A 23,008-nucleotide genomic window follows, 5' to 3' on the forward strand; every position below is an offset into this window, starting at 1 on the left:
CCCCTCCACCCTGGGTTCCCCTTTTATAGTGTTCTGCCCGCTCCCTGGGGTGGGGACGTGGGGAGCGGAAGGCTGGGCAGAGATGGTCCTCGAGGCAGAGCCCCTGTTCTGGCCATGGACGAGGGCTTCCCGTGTGTCCTTCACAAATTCTGGGTGCTCAGATGTTATCGAGTCACTCCACGTTAGAGCCCCAAGAATCTCAGGAGTAATCCGGCCCAACGTGTGCCGTTATAGGGGTGACTTCAGCCACTTCCCGTGGGTACAGAGTCCCGCCTCTTCCACCCGTCCTTCCCTCCCACGCCTTTTCCACATTCCCTTGTAAAGTGGAGAATGACGCCATCCGCCCCGCTTTCCCCATAACCTGGAGCTCTGTGACCCCCGCGAGGTTACCCCACCCCCCGCTGACCATGGTGCCCCCAGTGGGAGCAGCTGCCCCCAGTACCGGGCTGTGTGACCGCTGCTCCCCACAGCGTGTAAACTAACGTCTCCTGGGAAAGCCGGAGACGCGACCTTCCCCCCAACCCGGTCTGCCAAGCAGGTTTGATATGTGGAAGGCTCTGCTCCCACATGCCCTCCTTCCCCAGCCTCTCGGGGTGTCCCCTTCCATCAGGACCGTCTCGACCATGCATGCTCCTGGGGCTTGAGCCAAGTGCGTGTATTTCCTTTCAGCCAGTTGTGGAAAAGGAAGGCAGGCTGTTTCAACTGTAGCTTCCCTCGTGTATCTTCTAAAGGCCAAATCTGAGTTATCTGTAAAGGGTACCTCCACGGTAAGGCCAGGCAGCTCCGTTATGTGTGTGGGGTGCCTCCTGCATGTGGGTGCCTGTGTCTGGGCGTCAGCCTCCGCCTTCTGCACACCGTGTGCCCAGTGAGCCGTGGGGCAGGGAGAAGGACGGGCAGTCATCTGGCTTCCTGGCTCCGCACCTACCGTCTGGGCAACCTGGGCGAGGGCTGATCTCACGGTTCCCGCCTGTGCACTGTAGAGAGCACATGAGCGCACAGGTGAGTCCTGGCACAGTAGGTGCTTGGAAGGGTTGCTTGGTCAGTGTCACCTCCCTTGTCCTTGCATGGGATGAGCAAGAGGCGACTTTTCTTCGACTGCATTTCAGCATCTCAGCCGGTGTCCAGGGTTTCTCTCACTGATGGGTGGTGTCAAGGCCAACTGTGGAATAATCCGCCGTGCATCTGAGTCTTGTGCCGTCTCTCCAGGGTGAGGGGTCGCAGCAGAGGTGGAAAGAAGTATTTCAGGGAGGATGCTGGTTCTTGAATCTTGAGGTGGGCGGGGTCCTTCGGCTCTCCCAGCTGAGCTGTGTGTTGTCACGGGATCAGGAAGCAGCAGGTTCACAGAGACATTCTACAGGCCCTCAAAAGTGTGCTGTAGATGCTGACTCAGAGGACGCTTTATGGGAAGAGAAATCTGCTTCTGATGCCTTCAACCCCTGGACCCGAAATGACAGAGAGGGGCTGAGCAGAAATAAACCATCTCAAATTCAGTTGACAACCTGGCACCAGCCACATCTCCTGGGAGACATGAAGCAGACATCACCGTCATCCCCTGTCATCTCAGACTTGCCATTAATTGGGCATTCGTTAAAGTAACGTGTCGATATTAGGATTTAGAAACGACTGGAAAGTTGATTTCAGAGGGGGGGCACCTGAAGAAGACAGCCCTGATCGGCCCCCACTGAGTTTCCAGGGCAGGATCGGGGACCCCTATGTACACCGTCTCCCAGGCAGCATTGTCTCCAGGCCCGTTTTGCAGATGTGACAGCTGAAGTCCAGTCCAGGGCCCATCATGCCTCTGTTTGGGGGAGAGCAGCACTGTTGGGAACTGACCGAAGGCACGTTCTAGGTTCTTTTTCATAGATACTGTGAGCTGTTCATTAGTGAAAATGGGTGAAAGGTAGCTGTTCACTACTTTGCTACCAAGTTATAGTGAAAGTGTCAGGTCGAAGTCTGCCACACAGAGACATCTATTAAGAAACGCTTTCTGGGCTTCCCTGGTGGCACAGTGGTTGGGAGTCTGCCTGCCAATGCAGGGGACACGGGTTCGTGCCCCGGTCCGGGAGGATCCCACATGCCGCGGAGCGGCTGGGCCCGTGAGCCACGGCCGCTGAGCCTGCGCGTCCGGAGCCTGTGCTCCGCAACGGGAGAGGCCACAGCGGTGAGAGGCCCGCGCACCGCAAAAAAAAAAAAAAAAAAAAAAAAAAAAAAAAGAAATGCTTTCTCACCAACAATCAATGCACACAGTTTGTTCTGAGACTTCAAGATGCCCCATTTCTCTGTCAGTTTAGGTGTTGAGAAAATCTTTGGGAGGCAAGGTTCATACAAGCCTATAGTCACCATCAGGCAACCAGAGCCCTCCAGACCAGTGACTTGACACTAGAGCGTAGGGTCAAGCTCTGGGCCCCCCGTCCGTCAACACCGGGCTCCTTGGAACCAAGCACCCTATTCACACGGGAGCGAACAGAGTCCCTAAAATATTTTAGCTGATCCACTTCCCTTGCATAGCATTGATTTCCACTAGGACAGCCCACTTCTATTAACCATTATATTCATTAAGAAGGCACACAGGGCTTCCCTGGTGGTGCAGTGGTTGAGAGTCCGCCTGCCGATGCAGGGGACACGGGTTCGTGCCCCGGTCCGGGAAGATCCCACATGCCGCGGAGCGGCTGGGTGGAGCGGCTGGGCCTGTGAGCCATGGCCGCTGAGCCTGCGCGTCCGGAGCCTGTGCTCCGCAATGGGAGAGGCCACAACAGTGAGAGGGCCGCGTACCGCAAAAAAAAAAAAAAAAAGAAGGCACACATTTCCCAAAAGAAAATAATTTCTAACAATTATTCTTCTCACGCTTCTGCTTTCGATCAAGAAGAAGCTTAGCCAGAGCACTTGCCCAAGCAGTCTTCTGGAATGTGGTTTTCTGATTAAAGGTTGGTGACCAGCTGTCTGTAGTAGCACTTAGAATTTATCCCTTAAACCAGCACTCTCTGATGAAGTACTTGAGCATAGTTTTCAGACCTCCTAACACTCACCTTGAGCTTACTGTGTTCCAGCAACTGTTCCAGGCACTGTACACGTTTTAGCTCATTTAACCTTCACCACCTAGCAGGTCGATTACTCTTGACACCCATTTCATGGAGGAGGAAACCAGCTCAAGTTTGCACAGTGGGTCAGTGGTAGAAGCCAGATTTCATCTCAGGCTGTTTATTGTTGGAGTCCCTACTCTAACCATTGTGCTAACCTGCCTCTCGACACTAACCAAGGCTTGATTCTAGTCTTCCAGTCTCGTGGCGAGGCTTTTGATGAGGGGGAAGCTCAGGGTTGCTTGATGGCTGTGGTTGAGGATGCGGAGATGCTCACTGTTCTATCCAGGAAAGAATAAACAAGATCAAACGGTCTTAATAGTAAAAAGTAAACAGATTTAAACAAGCAAGTAGGGGAGGATTAATTCGTTTACAGAGAGAAAGTAGTGGAAACGGTTTTTAGAGATTGGAATAGGTGATTACATCTTTTCTGCTTGAAAATCATTTGTTTAAATAATAGGTCAGGACTTCCCTAGTGGCGCAGTTGTTAAGAATCCGCCTGCCAATGCAGGAGACACGGGTTCGAGCCCTGGCCCGGGAAGGTCCCACATGCGCGGAGCAGCTAAGCCCGTGGGCCACAGCTACTGAGCCTGTGCTCTAGAGCCCGCGAGCCACAACTACTGAAGCCTGTGCGCCTAGAGCCCGTGCTCCGCAACAGGAGAAGCCACTGCAATGAGAAGCCCACTCACCGCAAGAAAGAGTAACCCAGGCCCGCCGCAACTAGAGAAAAGCCCGCACGCAGCAATGAAGACCCCACGCAGCCAAAAATACAATAAATAAAATAAATAAATTTATAGAAATAAAATAAAAAATAGGCCATATTTTCAGCTTTGTGTGGGCTCTGCCTTCACTGTTGCAACATGTAAATGAATGGGCATGCCTCTATGCCAGTAAAACTTTATTTACACACACAGGCAGACGAGTGGACTTAGCCCATGGGCCGTAGTTTGCAGGCCTCTGAGATGTGATACTGTCCAATTTTATATTTCCTTGCTTAGGGTTATAACACGGGCATGGGACATTCTAGTTCTGTACTTAATGTGCAGGACCGTGCTACTCTCGCTAAAAAGAAAGCCTCATTTCTTTAGGATAAATCAGAGGAATTATGTAAATAAGAATGGCTGTTGAGGTGATTTTTATGGACTGTATGGGGAAGAAAATCATTATTCAGTTCTTGAGCTCTTGTGTTCTGGGTTGCTACACTGAATCCAGCAAGCAAATGAGCTTGGAATCAGAAGGCATCCTGGGCTTGGAATAAGGTTATGCCTGTTAATAGAAAGTGTCACTCGGTGGATTGCAAACAAACGGCTTCTGAAAGAGCCACTTCATTCTTGCAAGACCTGGTTCAGGTTGGTATTTCGAGTTTTAGCTTCCACCGACCTCCCCTTCACTAAGCTGAGTCTTTTATCTTGTCTCAGATACTCAGAACAGCATGGCAGCCAACAAAAGAGAGAATTCCATGATGGCAGCCTTCCCCCGCCCCCCGCCCTCTCTCTCTCTCTCTCTCTCTCTCTCTCTCTCTCTCTCTCTCTCTCTCTCTCTCTCTCTTTCTCTCTCTCGCTTGCGGAAGAATGAAAGTGGGACCCAGAAAAAGCAGGTTGGCATAGAGGTTCGTTGTTCCAAGTGGTCAGTGAGGGTCCTTGGAGAATCTCCTCTGCTGGGGCGTGGATGGGAGTATGAATAGGATACATTATCGTTCCTGTGACTGTGCATCGCCTGGAAAAAGGGATTTTTGCAGATATAATTAGTTGATCTTAAGATAGGGAGATTATCTGGGTGGGCCTCATGTCGTCCCAGGAGTCCTATAAAAGGAGAGTCTTTTCTCTGGCTCGTGGCAGAAGGAAGTGGGAGTTTGAAGCATCAGAAGGACTCAAATGCTGATGTGATGACGGCCACATGAGAGGGAATATGCAGGTGACTCGTAAGAGTAGAGAGGGGACCCCAGCTGGCAGCAAGGAAATGGGGGCCTCACACCTACAACTGCAAAGAACTGGCTTCTGCCTGTGAGCCTGGAAGTCAAGAGCCTCCTGTTAGAACCCACCCTGGCCAGTGCCTGGACCAAGGCCTTCTGAGACCTCGAGCAAAGGCCCAACTCAGCCTGCAGGGAGTTCTGACCTGTGAAACTGTGGCATAATGGTTGCTGAAGCCACTACATTTGTGGTAATTCGTTACACACCAGCAGACAACCTACCAAGATGGCGGCACTGCCCAGGGCAGGCGGCCTTCACGTGATGCCTGTCCAGCCGGGAGCTGGGGATGAGCTGCGGCCCTGGGCTGGGACCTGTCTCTGCAGCACCGTTAGTCTCAAAACCCGCGCGTGAACCTCACCAGGCCACCCTTTTCCGTCTTGAGAAGTTACCCCTTCCATGAAAGTCTGTGGCACTGCCTGAGTTGCTCTCCGTGGATGAAGATAGTGGAAGAAAGTTCCATACACTCAACCATTGAGTGATGAGAATTCTAAGCCCCAATAAAATCAAAGACCTGAAGTTACAAGACATTCGTGTTTTCTAAGAGCTTCAACAGCACCTGAGCTTTCATGAGCGCTGATCTTGTAAAGTCTCCTTCGCTCACTACAAGCTGAAGAGCTCCTCAGAGGCCTCTTTGGAAACAAATAACAAAGAAGAGGACAGAGGTCTTCATTGTTTGTATCTTTATCACACCCCCGATAGCACCTGCCAATTACTGAGCAGCTAGAATGACCCAAGCCCTTTGCAGACACTGACCCCTCTATCTCCCCCACTCACAGACCTCGATAAGGAAAACTGGAGTTCAGAGGTGTTCATTCACTTGCCCAAGGTTGCACAGCCTGAGTGATGGGGCGTGATTTAAGCACAGAGCTCTCGGAGGGGTACCCCCCCCCCACGGAGAGGCCCGCCAGCCTAGTGGGAGGGAAACTAAACGAGTAGTGAGTAGAAGAAGCCGAACACCAGTGAGGAGGGAAAATGTGGAAACACCGCCAGCTGCCAGGTGCCTGCTCCACGCACACGTGCAAGCACCCAGCCCCCTGAATGGGCAGAAAACCTTGTCCCAGTTTTTAGCCTTTGGCAAACGAACCTAAAGCAAATTACATTCGTTTGCTAAATGATGACAGTGCCCATTAGCAAGTCATGAAAATGAACCGGGATAGATTCTGGGCATAGCTAATATATTCTGAGTGCGAAATAGCTGGAAGGAATCATCCCCTTTGTGTAACTATGCTAGTTTCTCTTAAGATTTTTTGCCCTGGGCCCTGCAGTTGGCTCAGAGCCTCTGACCACTTCATGTTTTCTTGGGCTTACTAAGCGGATTCAATTGTACTGTGTTTTATACAAGATACACTGCTGAGTGCTATAGGGAATGAAGTGTCAATGGACTTGCAGTAGATCTGAGACATGCCCTGTTAGGTGACCACTGTCATGTGTGACGTTAAGTGAGAAATGATGTACTAGGATCTTAAAGGCCTCTGGGCGGATGGTGGTTGTCACTATCAGCTTTCTGTTTATTTATATTCACACTTTTTTTTAATGCCCCACCTCCTCCCAAAATAAATCTGAACAACCTGGCTCTCTGGGGAGGAAAATTCAGAAGTTCTTATTCCCAAGTTGGTTTTTCTTCATTTGTTGGTTTATTTTTGTTTGTTTGTTTTTAAATCATGGCACTGCGTCATACTGATGATGGTGGGGTTATGAAGAGAAAAATCAGGATTCCCCCTGCTGCAGTTTCTGGAAATACTCTGTTCTCTTCCCTTCTCATGTTTTTCTTTCTTTTTTTTTTTATTGGGGTAAAATTTGCCATTTTAACCGTATGTATGGGTACGGTTCAGTGGCATTCATTCCATCCACCTTGTTGTGCAACCGTCACCACTATTTATTTCCAAAATGTTTCGTCACTAAAAAGCGACTCTTGAGTCCTCATTTCTACCACCACCCCCTACTCCCACATATCTGGAACTCAGAAAATACTTCGGTGACAGATACACACGCTCTTACACCCTGCAAAGCATGTCTTCCAGGGCAGTCGGGGAGTATGGCTAAGGGATGGGTCAGTGGTCACGCCTCCCTCCCGCTTCCTCTGCCCCCTAGCCTACCCACCCGTGGCTGTCCTTGGGCAGATCCACCATGGCTGTCCTGACGCCTCTAGTTATAATCACGGGAACAACAGGTGGACCGTGGGAGAGGAAGGAGGAGGCTTGCCAGATGGATGCCGGGGTGCTGGTGGCGGGGGTCTCTGGGGTCAGCCAGGACCCTCGCTTATTCGACGTGGCTGATTCTAGAATGGAGATATGCCTGTCCCTTGCATGGCCCCTCCGTCAATGGAGACATCTCACTTCTTAGCATTTGCTGTTGGGCCTTCCTGATGTGTCTGTCTTGGGGATTTTCCCCCTTTACCCAGGATGTCCCTAAATCAGCCAACACTTATTTTGTGATGTTGTGTGATGTTGAAATAGGTGAGGCAGGCAGGATTGGGGATGGAGAGGAAAGTAGAAGAAGGTATTAGAGAGTAGAGGGAGAGGGTGGCTTTATACATTTAAAAAACTTGACCCTGAAATAAAACTGTTAGTTAGTTAGTTGCACCTGGAGGTGCAAATGGAGGGAACCCGCCGACTTTGGTTTCCAAATCGTTTTTCTCCCAACTCTTTTTTTTTTTTTCTTTTTGCCCACACCTCGCGGCATATGGGATGTTCCCCAACCAGGGGTCGAACCTTCGCCCCCTGCAGTGGAAGTGCAGAGTCTTAACCACTGGACTGCCAGGGAGGTTCCTCTCCCAACTCTTGGTAACACCACTCCTAGGCTCAAATAAGGAAGCTGTTTTCTCTAAGCTCTGGAGGGGGCTTTTTAACATCTGTTTGATCAAGAAGCTTTATTTTCTGATGCCAAGAAACAGATGAGAGCCCTGGCTTCCTCCTGAAATAGGTGAAGAACTCTCCAAAAATCTGTGTAGAGGACAGATCAGAACTGAAGCACAGCTTTGCAGAGGTTGGCAAAACTTGCTGTTAAGGGCCAGGTACCTTTGCAGGCATCACTGTTCAACACTGCCTTTGTCGTGCGAAGACAGCCATAGAAAATCAATCCCTCATTGAAAAGATGTGGTTGTGTTCTAAGAAAACTTTATTTATACCACCTCACACCCATTAGAATGGCTACTATCCAAAAACAAAAACAAAAACATAAAAACCCAAAACAGAAAAACGCAAGCGTTGGCAAAGATGTGGAGGAATTGGAACCTTGAACTGTTGGCCAGAATGTAAAATGGTACGACCGCTGCGGAAAACAGTATGGAGGTTCCTCAGAAAACTAAACATAGAATTACCACCTGACCTAGCAACTCCACTTCTGGGTATAGACCCAAAAGAATTGAAAGCAGGGACTTGAAGAGATATTTGTTCACCCATGTTTACAGTAGCATTCTTCACTGTAGCCGAAAGGTGGAAGCAACCCAAGTGCCCATCCATGGATGAGTGGATAAATAAAACGTGGTATTATCCATACAATAGAATATTGTTCAGCCTTTAATAGGAAGGACGTTCTGACACATGCTACAACATGTATGAACCTTGAGGACATTATGCTGAGTTAAGTAAGCCAGACACGAAATGACAGACATTGTAGGATTCCACTTCTATGAGGTCCCTAGAGTAATCAAAATCCTAGAGACAGAAAGGAGCAGGGTGGTTGCCAGGGGCCAGGGGCTGGAGAGAGTAGAGAGTTACTGTTTAATCAGGACAGAGTTTCTGTTTCATGAAAAGAGCTCTGGAAATGGATGGGGGTGATGGTTGCACCACAAGGTGAACGTATTTAATGCCACCGAAACGTGCGTACATTTAAAAATGGTTAAGATGGTCAATTTTGTGTACATTACATGTACTTTACCACAATTTTTAAAAGCCTTTATTAAAAAAGAAATCAAAAATCTTTTTTTACAAAATTAGGCTGTGGGGAACCTTGCCTTGAAGGATGGGAGAAATAGTTGTAGGCAGCGTGGGAAGAAGCCAGGGGTGGGTGTGTATTAGTCGTAACCGTAATTGATGCTGTTCATGAGACAACTGCCGCATCACAGACATGGAGACGTCAGAAAAGCCATTTTCCATAGAGCGACCCACCCTAAACCCTACAGCCCGTCGGGGCAGAGGTGCTCCCTGAGCATTAGCCCGGGCTATGGCGCAGGATGTGCCTGGAGGCCGTGATGACCCATGAACTCTGTGTACGGCAGGCACTTGCTGCCCGGATGAGTTAGAAAAGAGTTTGACAAGAGAATGTGTTTCAAGTCTTTGCTGTAAAGTGCCTTAACTGTTAAGGGTCTTAAACCTGGGAAAAATTAGAAAACATTCTAAAAACAATAGGGGCCACTGTGAAAAGGCTACACACTGTAGGATTCAACAAAATGACATCCTGGAAAAACCAGATCTATGGAGACAGTAAAGATCAGTGGCTTGCAGGGGCCCAGTGGGAGGGGGAGGGTGGACAGGCAGAGCGCAGAGGGTTTTTAGCACAGTGACACTATTCTGTATGATACTGTAATGGTGGAAATGTGTTCTTGTATATTTGTCCAAAGCCGTAGAATGTACAACCCCAGGAGTGAGCCCTAATGGCGCTCTGCACTTTGGGTGACGATGATGAGTCAATGTAAGTCCATCAGTTAGAACGCATGTACCGCCCTGGTGCAGCATGTCAGTCGTGGAGGAGCCAGCGGGGATGGGGAACGCTCTGTACATTGCATTCGATCCTGCTGTGAACCTAAAGCTGCCCTTAGGAATCCCGTCTGTTTAAAACTAACAACAATAATAATAATGTGGGAGGGGGGCAGGATGGGGGAGAGTGGAAGCAACCAGGAGCAGAAGGTGGTAATTGTTGAAGCTGAGTGAGGAGTACGGGGGTCTCTTTTGCTGTCTACTTCTGCATATGTTGGAAATTTTCCTCCATACAGTGTAAAAGGAACACGGTTGCAGGGTTATACTTGTATCATGCTGACCTCACTGACTGATGCTCCTAAGGAAGGTGGCATAATTGTGACCAGTTGTCACCTTGATCTAAGCCTACTGTAAGGAACATGGACTTTTGCTCCTCTGAGCTTTCGTTTCCTTATTTGTAAAATATTAGGTAATTCATACTCCACAAGACCTGTGAACATCACACACAGTGATGTCTGTGAAGTAACAACACTGCCTGGAACATACAGGGTGCTCAGAAGATGCTTTACCAGCAAAGCAGCAGAAAGTTAGGCGGGTGGTCAAGTGGCAGAGAGCGGTGGTCGGTCCCGCCACTTTCAGGATGTCTCGCCTTCAGCCCACAGTGGTTCATGCACAACACGCACTGTTTTGGCTGGAACCTGAGACAGGAGACAGATTGTGCCTCTAGAGCACCAGTGTGTTGAGCATGAGTCAGAGCTGCAGACCAGGGCCCACAGATGTCTGCTCCAGGAGACCCCCAGCAGGGATGAGGCCGCCTTAGTCTGGAGCAGACTCTCCCTGGGAATTCTCTGTATTCCTGGGCCTCGTGGACTGAGCCCACTTCTCCCAGATCTGTGGATCTCCCAGAGCTGGCCAGCAGAGAGGTTCAGAGCAATTTGCATTTTAGTTAGGAGTCTGATGGATGTCGAAGCCTTATTGATTTGAAAAAGAAATGAGGAAATCTCGCGCATTCAGGAAACAAGGGCGGCCGACCCTTTTGTCTTTCTGGCCTCTTCCCTGCTTTAAAGTCCTCAGGGCCCCCATCGCCTACCATCAGAGGTGCAAATTCTGCACCTTGGTGCCTCCAACCTCTCACGGCCCCAGCCAACTCTTCCAGCCTCATTCCCAGAAAGTTCTCATGACACTGGCCTTCCCACTGTTTCCCAAGTTGCAGAGACTGGGGGCGGGTCCCACCAAAGCCCCCCACCTTTTGTGCATCACTTCACCTCAAGACACACCAGGGTCTTTCCTAGAAGTCACTTCTCTGTGCTCACGTGGTCTTCGTTCCTCACCCAAGATCCCACCAGGGGAAGTGGCTGATGCTGTTTAGACACTGACTTGATGCCATGCTGCTTGTGGGAGGTGCCAGGAGACCGATCAGCTGGAGGAAAGCATCCGTCCTTTGGAATTGAAGTGACAGCCTCTGCACCTCTTTCATCACTTCACCTGAAGTTGCCTCTTCTTCCCAGCATTCCTGAATGATGCGGAAAAATCATTTTCAGGCAAATTTCCAGCCACGATTCCTTGACTTATTGTTCTGCAGCGATAGGATGTGTCGCTTTGCATTTGTTGCCTTTTGTCTAACCACTTTGGGCAAAATATTTTGTTAAAAGATGCAGATTTCTTTTTTCCCCCCAGAGCGACTCTTACGTGAACGCCAGAGGTATTTAAATGCCCTCATGTTGAACTGTACAATCTAATTATACAGCTTAAAGTAAGTTTAGAGAAGGAATAAGAGAAGCCCCACAGCTTCACCACTTGAGAAATGGGGCTTTGCCTTGCACTGGAAGCTCAGGGCATCTCTCGATAGATGTATTTCTCTCTGTAGTAATAAGGCCTCTCATCTTCCACTTCCATTGGCAGCAAACACTGGGTAACGGAGATACAGACATGCCTGTGGCCCTGTCATAATAAAGTCATTTTAGGGACTGTAATTGTGCCAGGAGCTTCTAGTAGTTAAATTGGTTTCCGATTAGGTTCCACTTTCTAAGTTCCCTTCTTCTCAGCATAATTATTTCTTCTTAACACATAATTATTTAGGACTGTGCTCCTTTGGTCGCTCAGCTTTCCAATAGGTAGCTTTGGGGGACGGTGCCCTGCTGGAGCTCACGAGGCAGCCTTGGCCCTTTTGTGCAGGGATACAGTGGGGATGTGGGTGAGAGGCAAGGCCGGGGGATGGCTTCTGGAAAACGCCTGTGGTTGGGAGACTTGGAAACCGGCAGCTGCCTCCTCAGAGCCTCGCTCCCCCTCACCCAGCCTTCTCTCGAACACATGCAGAAGTCGAGTCACGGGGCTTGTGTTCCCTTTTCACCAGATGCTACTTAGCATTTTGTAAAGTGTCAGCCGAGGCCATAGTGTTCAAATGACTTTGAATTAGGTGGCAGTACATCTTCCTTACCTTTAATCTCAAAGGTAAAGGAAAAAAAAAAGCCTGAGATTTAAAGTTCAAGATAGTTTGAGGCCCCATAGTTTAGTGCCTTTATGTATTGGTTGAAAATAGGAGAATCTCAAAAACTTGGGCACCTTTTGAAGGTCTTCTAGCCAAATGTTTACATGGATGTAAAGAGAGAGATATGGATGGGTAGATAGATAGATAGATAATAGATAGATGGTTAGGTGGATGGATAGATAGATAGACAGATAGGTAGGTAGATAGACAGATGATAGATGGATAGATAGATGGATGGATGGATAGATGGGTAGCTGGATGGATAGGTACATGGATGGATGGATAGATAGGTAGGTAGGTAGATAGATAGATAATAGTTGATAGAAATAATTAGATTAAAACTGTAATTGGATAAGCCTGTGTGTGGAGCCAATTAAACTCGTATTTGACACCGTCAGGAATTACAGCACAGCATTTTGTTTCCAGCGGCAGCTCACTGTAGTTAAAGGTCCATGTAGAAGAGAAGGACGTCAAGGAGAATTTCCTGGGCTTTTTTGTTTGTTTGTTTTTAATTGTATGAGCTTTGGGAATGAGTGATCTCTGTGTCACCAGGCCCCCAGATTATTTAAAATGGGTAATGTTGCGACGAGAGGGGTGAAGGTGATGACTGACTCTCTGGACACAGGAAGGAGTCGGTTACCAAGCAAAGTGAGATGGAGTTCTTTCCATGGAGCCATTAACAAGAAAAGGTGCAGCCACTGGTCTTGAATAATTTGAACGTCTACAGACAGTACATCTAGACCTTAGGGCTTCTGAGTCTTCGGGGGATTTGCCTGTGGCTCTCTCTACATTATTTATTTTGTGTGTTCGGTTTTCCCTTTAAAATGTTTAGATTATAAATAAATCCTTTCATAGATTAAAAATGATTGAAAAGAGCTCTGTGAAATATGGGCTTGCCCTTTTTCTTAATCATTTTGACCGTGTGGGACAGCATCCATGAAAGCATTTAGTTCTCACACCATTAGCTTCGTTTTCTAGAAATTACTCCATGCTCGTGGCTCAGAACGAGGCATGACTTGCTTGGTGCACATCTCTTCCACTCCCTCTCTTTTCTGGCAGAGTCAAAGCAACACCTGTCCCAACCGCTCCCTGCCTTCTACCCACCGTGTTCTCGGCCCCCTCACTGCAAGCATCTCGTTCTCGTGTTCTTGGGAGCTGGGAACATTATGAACAGTAGGTATGACCTCTATTCACTGGGTCCTGACATTTATGTACAGTAACGTTGGATGGAGAGAATAAAGACCAATGCAGATTGCCAGAGGGTGGATTCCCCCTCCCCTCTAGAGCAGGCTCTGAGTGTGTGTGTGGGGGGGGTGGGGTGTGGGTGTTTGCGTGGTAGGAGTTCCTGGACAGACCACTGGCTCTGAGACATCTGTTAGTGCAGTTATAAACTGATGCTCCCTTAGATCAGAACATTTCTAAGTATGCACAGTGGTGAGATGTGCTTTGGGGGATCCTGATGTGTAAAAGACGAGGTTTCCTCCATTAAGGAACTAACTCCAGAAGTGGAGGGGAGCAATACCCAGCCATAAATGCCAAATGCCTAATGAGAAATGTGGTTATCAAGAACCTCTAAAGAGCTGAACCCCACAGTGGAAAATCTACTTGGAATGCAAGGACTCCAGGGAGAGCTGGGGGCTACCAAATATTCTAGCCTCCCTGAGCCCTCGGGTGTGGGTCAGGGCTTGATCTCCTGGGCCAGCTCATCCATCCGTCATCCATCCATCCATCCATCCATCCATCCATCCATCCATCCATCCATATTCATCCATTCATTCTTTCCTGTGGCTAATACATAGTGAACATATGTGATGTGCCGGATGCCAATTTGGCATTGCAGACACGCGGGTGAATAAACAGGACCATTTGGGAACAGTCTGGAGGGCTTCTCTGTCCTTGAGTGCAACTCCAGCGGTGCCCAGCGTGGACAGGGTCACCAGGGACGCAGAGCAGAGCCCACTTGCACCCCATCCTCCCTCTCATTGCTCCCCGACAGAAAAGACTTGCTCTTCCCCTCTGCTGAGCTGGGCTGAAACCCTTCATTTCAGACTAGTAAGGCACCCTGCTGTCCCATCGCTTGACTTAGCTCTGATGCTTCCCATAATCTTTGACTGAAAGCAGGTTGTTACGCACACGTTTCTAATGCGATTTTCTTACTTATTTCCCGCAGTTTGATGGTTATTAGAAATAACTCATGAATCACAGCAGATATTAAATATTCTTACCTAAAAGTTAGCCTCTGTTTATGTTTCTTTTTGCCTAGTTAATTGATTTGTGTTCAGGTGGACTTGGAACGTTGCTAAGATTTTAATCCTATCAAGTGTGAAAGGTAGGATGGAATGTATGTGTGTCCCGGGTGGCTCTGCAGAAGTGAGGTGGCCCTTGATACCTGTAGCCTGAGTGGCGCACCTCTGTTGCAGCATTGATGATGGTTTTTATTTGATCATCTCTTTAGTTTTTCCCCTACAACTTGTATTCTGTGTTATTTGTTTTTTTGTCCTGGCTTTTTAAAAAATTTATAGCGACTCTAAATTATAGACTCTCTCTCAGCATTGCCCCTTCTCGGTTGTCAGTTCATTAAAAAGTTTTTGCTCAGCCTTCGTATTATTTCAGAATGGCATCTTTTTTTAAAAGTCATTTTGAGCAATATCTTTATTTAACTAGCTGAAATTGTTCCAGAGCTTAATTAGAAGTAGCATCTTGCAGCTGTTTGGGTGCTATCTTGAGGCACAATAATTAGCCCGTAATAATAATGCATGTCCAAGTGAACTTGTCGTTATTGTCATAGAGGGCTGAAGAGAGTGGCTTCCTTAAAGCTCATAAGGACTCTGGGCTGCGCCAGTGAACGGCCAATTCCTGAAGCTGAAGGAAAAGTTAAGGGGAAAAAGAAAATGTCCCCGGCTGGAAGCCTAGTGGTTTTGTGCTGTCTGGCAGCCCCTCTCCGCCCCATGACAGGAAGTTGTTTTACTCCACTGACACCTGGGGCGTTCCTCCGGTTGCTGGGGTCAGCGCAGTGCACCTCCCCAGGTGCTACGGAACACAATTGCCAAGGGTCACATGGGCCGGGTAGAGCATCTTCTCTTGAGCCATGCATCCCGTACTTCTGAGGACCGAACATGACACGGGCAACCTCAGCCCAAGACTGGAGGGCTGATTAGGTTGCCAGGTGGCCTGTATATAGGAGGCGTGTCCTGGATCTAGTGATTTTGTCCTGGTGCTGGATTAATTTGTCAGGATGCCCTCAATGCCCTGTATTCAGCTTTTTTTTTTCAATAAATTACGAAACTCAGCCAGAAGAGCTATTTTTCCAGTTTAACTAGGCATCTTATAGTGGCAGAATCTGGCCACCCTATGGCTGATGGATATGCTGCTGCCCACTCCGTGCTCCTGGTTAGTGGACAAGCCAGCACGCCCATGCCCCTCCTTTAATAGTCACTTACAGCACCAATTCCTCCTTTCTGGTTATGTCTTAACATCCTCAGGGAAGAATTCAGATAACTCCGGCTATGGTTTTCTTCAGCCACTAAGACAGCAAACTCCGGCACAGGTCATTTGTCACACTCGTCTTGGTCCTGGATCCCTGATAGGTCTCTTAATGAAATGATGTCTGCAAATCCTCTTTCTTTGAGCTATGCCAGAGAAAGCTGCATGATAGCGGGTGTTGGACAGGAGGTGATGGTGGGAGGTGGTGATGGAGACCTCCTTAAAGCCCCAGGTGGACCTTCCCCCTCTCCCTCCTCCCAGGCTAACTGGCCTTTAGTGGCTCTGGGACTGTCAGGGCTGGGGAGCTTCTCCAGGCATGCGTAGCTAAAGAGATCCTGTCGTCAGAGAGCACCACTTCCTAGTAAGTAACCTAGATTTCTCTTACACTCTGGCTGCTTCCTGCTGTCTAAACAGAGGAAGTGTAATGAAGTTTATTATCTGCGACCTAATGCTCATCCCTCTGGCGTCCTGCCTTTGTGCAAAGGGAGAAGGGTCATTTGAAAAGAAGTATCAGGACTGAGCTCTGTTGTTGTAACAGAGTATTACTCTGCAGAGTAATAAAACAAATCTACTGAACAAACAACTTGTGAAACACTTAGTACTCTGGAGTCATTCGTGACAGCCCTGAGCTGTATAACATATTCCATCACAGGAAAGGAAAGGTCAGGGTATGGAAGGCTGTGATACTTTGTCCTGTGTTCTTAACATGGTACCTTATCAATGAATCGGTGAATTAAAATTCCTTCTAAAACTCTTGTCAAGTTACTCTCATATCTGCTAAAGCTTTTTCATTTTATTTAAACAAGTAAACAGTGACTAAAATTAGCATTTGGCGTATAGGACAAATGATACTGAAGTTGAGCCATACGTCCAAGCTTGATGATATTTCACCTATCGATAAAAAAAAAAAAAAATGCCCCCTGCCATATCAGTAAACAAAGGATATTGCAGCCAGCAAGCCATCACATTATAGCCACCCCTGTGGTGAGCCCAGAGTGAACTCAGGACGAGAAATCACAGGATACTGGCCCCAGAGAGCTGAGGTGCACATCAAAGGAACGATTTCAGTGAGCCCAGACTCTTACATCTTCCCATATATGAAAAACACTAAATTCCTTAACTTGAGATATCTGATTTTCTTTTTCTTTCTTTCTTTCTTTTTTTTTTTTTAACTGGAGTATAGTTGCTTTACAGTGTTGTGTTAGTTTCCGTTGTACAAGGAAGTGAATCAGCTGTATGTATACATATATCCCCTCCCTCTTGGACCTCCCTCCCACCGCCTCCTCCATCCCACCCATCTAGGTCATCACGGAGCACCGAACTGAGCTCCCTGCGCTATACAGCAGGTTCCCACTAGCTATCTATTTTACACATGGTGGTGTATATATGTCAGTCTTAATCTCCCAATTCATCCCACCCTCCCCTTGCCCCCACTCCGTGTCCACATGTCCGTTCTCTAGATCTGCATCTCTATTCCTGCCCTGCAAATAGGTTCATCTGTACCATTTTTCTAGATTCCACATATATGCTTTAGTATATGATATTTTTTTCTCTTTCTGACTTACTTCACTCTGTATCACAGACTCTAGGTCCATCCACATCTCTACAAATGACCCAATTTCATTCCTTTTTATGGCTGAGTAATATTCCATTGTGTATATTTACCACATCTTCTTTATCCATTCATCTGTCGATGGACATTTAGGTTGTTTCCGTGTCCTGACTATTGTAAATAGAGCTGCAGTGAACACTGGGGTACATGTGTCTTTTTGAATTAGGGTTTTCTCAGGGTATATGCCCAGTAGTGGGATTGCTGGGTCATATGGTAGTTCTCTTTTTAGTTTTGTAAGGAAACTTCATACTGTTCTCCATAGTGGCTGTATCAATTTACATTCCCACCAACAGTGCAAGAGGGTTCCCTTTTCTCCACACCCTCCCCAGTATTTATTGTTTGTAGATTTTTTGATGTTGGCCATTCTGACTGGTGTGAGGTGATACCTCATTGTAGTATTGACGTGCATTTCTCTAATAATTACTGATGTTGAGCATCTTTTCATGTGCCTCTTGGCCACCTGTCTTCTTTGGAGAAATGTCTATTTAGGTCTTCCACCCACTCTTTGATTGGGTTGTTTGTTTTCTTGATATTGAGCTGCTTGTATATTTTGGAGATTAATCCTTTGTCAGTTGCTTCATTTGCAAATATTTTCTCCCATTCTGAGAGCTGTCTTTTAGTCTTGTTTATGGTTTCCTTTTCTGTGCAAAAGCTTTTAAGTTTCATTATGTCCCATTTGTTTACTTTTTTTGTAACATCTTTATTGGAGTATAATTGCTTTACAGTGGTATGTTAGTTTCTGCTTTAGCAAGGTCCTTTTTGACCCACCTCCTAGAGAAATGGAAATAAAAACAAAAATAAACATATGGGACCTAGTGAAACTTAAAAGCTTTTTGCACAGCAAAGGAAAATGTAAACAAGACTAAAAGACAGCCCTCAGAATGGGAGAAAATATTTGCAAATGAAGCAGTTGACAAAGGGTCAATCTCCGTTTGTTTATTTTTGGTTTTATTTTCATTACTCTGGGAGGTGGCTCAAAAAAGATCTTGCTGTGATTTATGTCAAAGAGTGTTTTCCCTATGTTTTCTTCTAAGAGTTTTATAGTGTCCGGTCTTACGTTTAGGTCTTTAATCCATTTTATTTTTGTGTATGGTGTTAGGGAGTGTTGTAATTTCATTCTTTTACATGTAGCTGTCCAGTTTTCCCAGCACCACTTACTGAAGAGGCTGTCTTTTCTCCATTGTATATTCTTGCCTCCTTTGTCAAAGATAAGGTGACCATAGGTGCGTGGGTTTATCTCTGGGCTTTCTATCCTGTTCCATTGATCTGTATTTCTGATTTTGTGCCAGCACCATACTGCCTTGATTACTGTAGCTTTGTAGTATAGTCTGAAGTTGGAGAACCTGATTCCTCCAGCTCTGTTTTCCTTTCTCAAGATTGCTTTGTCTATTCTTCTGTGTTTCCATACAAATTGCAAAATTTTCTGTTCTAATTCTGTGTTTCCATACAAATTGCAAAATTTTCTGTTCTAATTCTGTGAAAAATGCCATTGGTAGTTTGGCAGGGATTGCATTGAATCTGTAGATTGCTTTGTGTAGTGTAGTCATTTTCACAATATTGATTCTTCCAATCCAAGAACATGGTATATCTCTCCATCTATTTATGTTATCTTTGAGTTCTTTCGTCAGTGTTATATAGTATTCAGAGTACAGGTCTTTTGCCTCCTTAGGTAGGTTTATTCCTAGGTATTCTTTTTGTTGCAATGGTAAATGGGGTTGTTTCCTTAATTTCTCTTTCTGATCTTTCATTGTTAGTGTATAGAAATGAAAGAGATTTCTGTGCATTAGTTTTGTATCCTGCAACTTTACCAAATTCCTTGATTAGCTCTAGTAGTTTTCTGGTGGCATCTTTAGGATTTTCTATGTTATAGAATCACGTCATCTGCAAACAGTGACAGTTTTGCTACTTCTTTTCCAATTTGTATTCCTTTTATTTCTTTTTCTTCTCTGATTGCTGTGGCTAGGACTTCCAAAACTATGTTGAATAATAGTGGCAAGAGTGGACGCCCTTGTCTTGTTCCTGATTTTAGAAGAAATGCTTTCACTTTTTCACCACTGAGAATGATGTTTGCTGTGGGTTTATCATATATGGCCTTTATTATGTTGAGATAGGTTCCCTCTATGCCCACTTTCTGGAGAGTTTTTTTTATTATAAATGGGTGTTGAATTTTGTCAGAAGCTTTTTCTGCATCTATTGAGATGATCATATGGTTTTATTCTTTAATTTGTTAATATGGTATATCACATTGATTGATTTGCATATATTGAAGAATCCTTGCATCCCTGGGATAAATCCCACTTGATCATGGTGTATGATCCTTTTAATGTGTTATTGGATTTTGTTTGCTAGAGTTTTGTTGAGGATTTTTACGTCTATATTCATCAGTGATATTGGTCTGTACTTTTCTTTTTTTGTGATATCTTTGTCTACTTTTGGTATCAGGGTGATGGTGGCCTCATAGAATGAGTTTGGGAGTGCTCCTCCCTCTGCAATTTTTTGGAAGAGTTTGAGAAGGATGAGTGTTAGCTCTTCTCTAAATGTTTGATAGAATTCACTTGTGAAGCCAACTGATCCTTGACTTTTATTTGTTGGAAGATTTTTAATCAATTTCAATTTCATGACTTGTGATTGGTCTGTTTATATTTTCTAATTCTTCCTGGTTCCGTTTTGGACAGTTGTACCTTTCCAAGAATTTGTCCGTTTCTTAGTAATCTTTTGAAGTTCTGACTACCTGGTCTTTGTTGCAAAAACTCCTGTGAATCCTGGCCCCACCCTCACCTCTCTGGAGCCGTCCCTCAGAGCGATCTGAGATGCTGTGTCCTAGGCTTAAGTCCTCAGTTTTGTCCGCCGAATAAAACATAATTCTCACCTTTTAGGTTGTGCATTTTTTTCCAGTCGACATGCCAAACCATTCCAAGCCTGACAGTGTGTAATAGTGCTTTCAAATGCTTCACTTTAAAAAGCCAGCTAAGCAAAGGCCAATTTGGTAACACTGATACATTGTGACTTGAGAAAAACATTTAATTTGCACCTTTTCTTTTTAAAAAAAATGAGGGTTTTTAGTGATATTTTTCATATGTTACTTTCATGCTCTGTTATTTTGGTCTGTTTCTTTTATTCTGCATGTTTCCTTGATTAATTTGGAGAACATCTGCATATAATTCTCTGGGCTTTTCACTGGCAAAACCTCACAGCTTTTCACAGGACTTAGAGAGTTCCCGTGCCAGACAGTCTCGGATTGTAGCTAGTTGAAATGCCAAACCTCCAAAGGTGCCCGAGCAGAAGTGTGTAATTATGTAATTTTCTCTTAATCTTTCAGAGTCTTTCTGCGAGCGATTAATCAGTATGCAGATATGCTGAACAAAAAATTTCTGGATCAAGCCAACTTTGAGCTGCAGGTAAGAGAAGAGGTAGACATGACCTTTGTTGAGAAATCATGTTAAAACAAATTGCTGGTCTGAGCCCATATCTTATATTTCTAATCCTTGAACTTAAGTTTTCCCATTTAAGGTGTGGAAATGGAATTTACAGTGTGTGATACTGGAACCCGAGGATTGAAAATGATGCCTTTGGACTATTTGCTCAGTTTAGCGAGGAAGGAGATAGAGCTGTTTCAGAGTGAAAGTCTTGAATCAGAGTGACAAGTAGGGACTCTCTGAGCAGGAAGGCCACCACATCTCAATTGGTGAGGCTGCCAAGATAGTCTCAGACCATCCTAATGTGATGAGGGTCAGCCCAGGAGGAGAAGTGGGTCTGCGTCACTGAGCCCAGCTTGCTTGTAGATGTAGGTTTTCCCCTGATATATTCTCTTCCGGCTTTGTGCTGCCCCAATTGGCCTTTACCAGGCAAAAGGTCCCAGCCCTGCAACACCCCTGGGCTGTGGTCAGCTGATCCTTCCCTGTTGGCCCTACTTCTCCAGTGCTTGTGGAGTGCGTGCGTGTGTGTGTGTGTGTGTGTGTGTGTGTGTGTGTGTGTGTAAAAAGGATTGGTTTTTCCCTGGCATGATTTCTTACTATGCATCTACTATTTGTGACTCTCATTTCTACTGAACTTCAGATATATTTCTGCTAATCATGATTTTGCCATTATGTAGTTTCATTTACTAAAGTTTGCAAATAAAAGCATCCAAATGCAAACAGGTTAGTTTCCTGGGTGGGATTTTTCACTGAGAAGGACCCTGAAGAATTTATGTATACCCAGAGGGTGGTCTGGCTCAAAACTGAGTTACCAGAGAACAAAAATTAGACAACCATCTACCTTCCCTTTTGCATGGTCTTCAGAAAATGTAGAGCTAATGTGCTACTCGGTTTATTAGATTAAGTTCTTAAGTGCCTAGGCCCTATTTCTTGTATCATTTTTTTAAATTAAAAATGTTCTATCGTCATTTAAGTACATAGTAGTACATCAGGTACTGTGTATTTGGAAATGTTACTTAACTATTTTTCACAATTTTAAATGTTTTATTATTTTCTCTGCTTAATGTCTGTTTTTACATGTCCTAATGCACAGATACATGCACGTAAAATATTTATGCAGTGTAAATCCACACGTCGAATAAAATATGAAAGGCCCCTTACCACCCTTTCACCCTTTTCTCCCTCTGCCGGGTAACTTTTTAGATAATTGTTGTGTGTTCTCCTTGAGGCTTCTTTAAGCATTTACAGTTGACCCTTAAGCAATGTGGGAGGGCGGGGTGGAAGGTGATTAATCTGAGTATAATTCGACCAACCACTATGTAGTACTGTAGTAGTTACTACTGGAAAATATCCACCTGTGAGTGGACCCGAGTAGTTCAAACTCGAGTTGTTCAAGCGTCAGCTGTATCTGGACCTAGACCTGCTTTCTTTTTTTTTTTTTTTTTTTTCATTTTAACATCTTTATTGGAGTATAATTGCTTTACAATGGTATGTTAGTTTCAGCTTCACAACAAAATGAATCAGTTATATATATACATATGTTCCCATATCTCTTCCCGCTTGCGTCTCCCTCCCTCCCACCCTCCCTATCCCACCCCTCCAGGCGGTCACAAAGCACCGAGCTGATCTCCCTGTGCTATGCAGCTGCTTCCCACTAGCTATCTACCTTACGTTTGGTAGTGTGTATATGTCCATGCCTCTCTCTTGCTTTGTCACCATTTACCCTTCCCCCTCCCCATAGCCTCAAGTCCATTCTCTAGTAAGTCTGTGTCTTTATTCCTGTTTCACCCCTAGGTTTTTCATGACATTTTTTTTTCTTAAATTCCATATATATATGTTAGCATACGGTATTTGTCTCTCTCTTTCTGACTTACTTCACTCTGTATGACAGACTCTAGGCCTATCCACCTCATTACAAATAGCTCAATTTCGTTTCTTTTTATGGCTGAGTAATATTCCATTGTATATATAGACCTGCTTTCTTTTGGTTTTGAACGTGAATCGGGTCGTGCCAGCCGTGGTTTTCACTTCTATCATATTCCACAACATAAATGTTACCAACATTGGTGCAGGCATTCCTGCACTGATAGCCTGCAGGCTATTTTCAGTTTCTCCCGTTTCCAAGCAGTGCTGCCATGAACAGTGTGACACCCGCATCTCAGTGCTGCATTGCTATAGAACAGGTTCCTGGAAGCATAACTGCCAGGCTTGACTGGTAAGATATTTTAAGCTTCATGGACACTAATAAATTACCGACCTAAAACGCTCTAGCAATTTGCAATCTCACCAGCCGTCTCTGAGAGCAGTCATCGTCTAGAGTCTTCT

At 45.7% G+C, this 23,008-nt stretch overlaps 1 protein-coding gene across 4 annotated transcripts in view; it reads left to right on the forward strand.

Moving 5' to 3' along the window:
* Positions 1-23,008, forward strand: part of DOCK1 (dedicator of cytokinesis 1) — a 529,068-nt gene that overhangs the window by 391,252 nt on the left and 114,808 nt on the right. For all 4 annotated transcript variants that reach the window (XM_060127083.1, XM_060127084.1, XM_060127085.1 and 1 more), the window contains one exon: positions 20,587-20,665. In XM_060127083.1, the coding sequence (XP_059983066.1) occupies positions 20,587-20,665 (79 nt within the window). The remainder of the gene's footprint in view (positions 1-20,586; positions 20,666-23,008) is intronic.

This window comes from Lagenorhynchus albirostris, chromosome 16 (assembly GCF_949774975.1).
Source record: "Lagenorhynchus albirostris chromosome 16, mLagAlb1.1, whole genome shotgun sequence".
NCBI classification, from domain to species: domain Eukaryota; kingdom Metazoa; phylum Chordata; class Mammalia; order Artiodactyla; family Delphinidae; genus Lagenorhynchus; species Lagenorhynchus albirostris.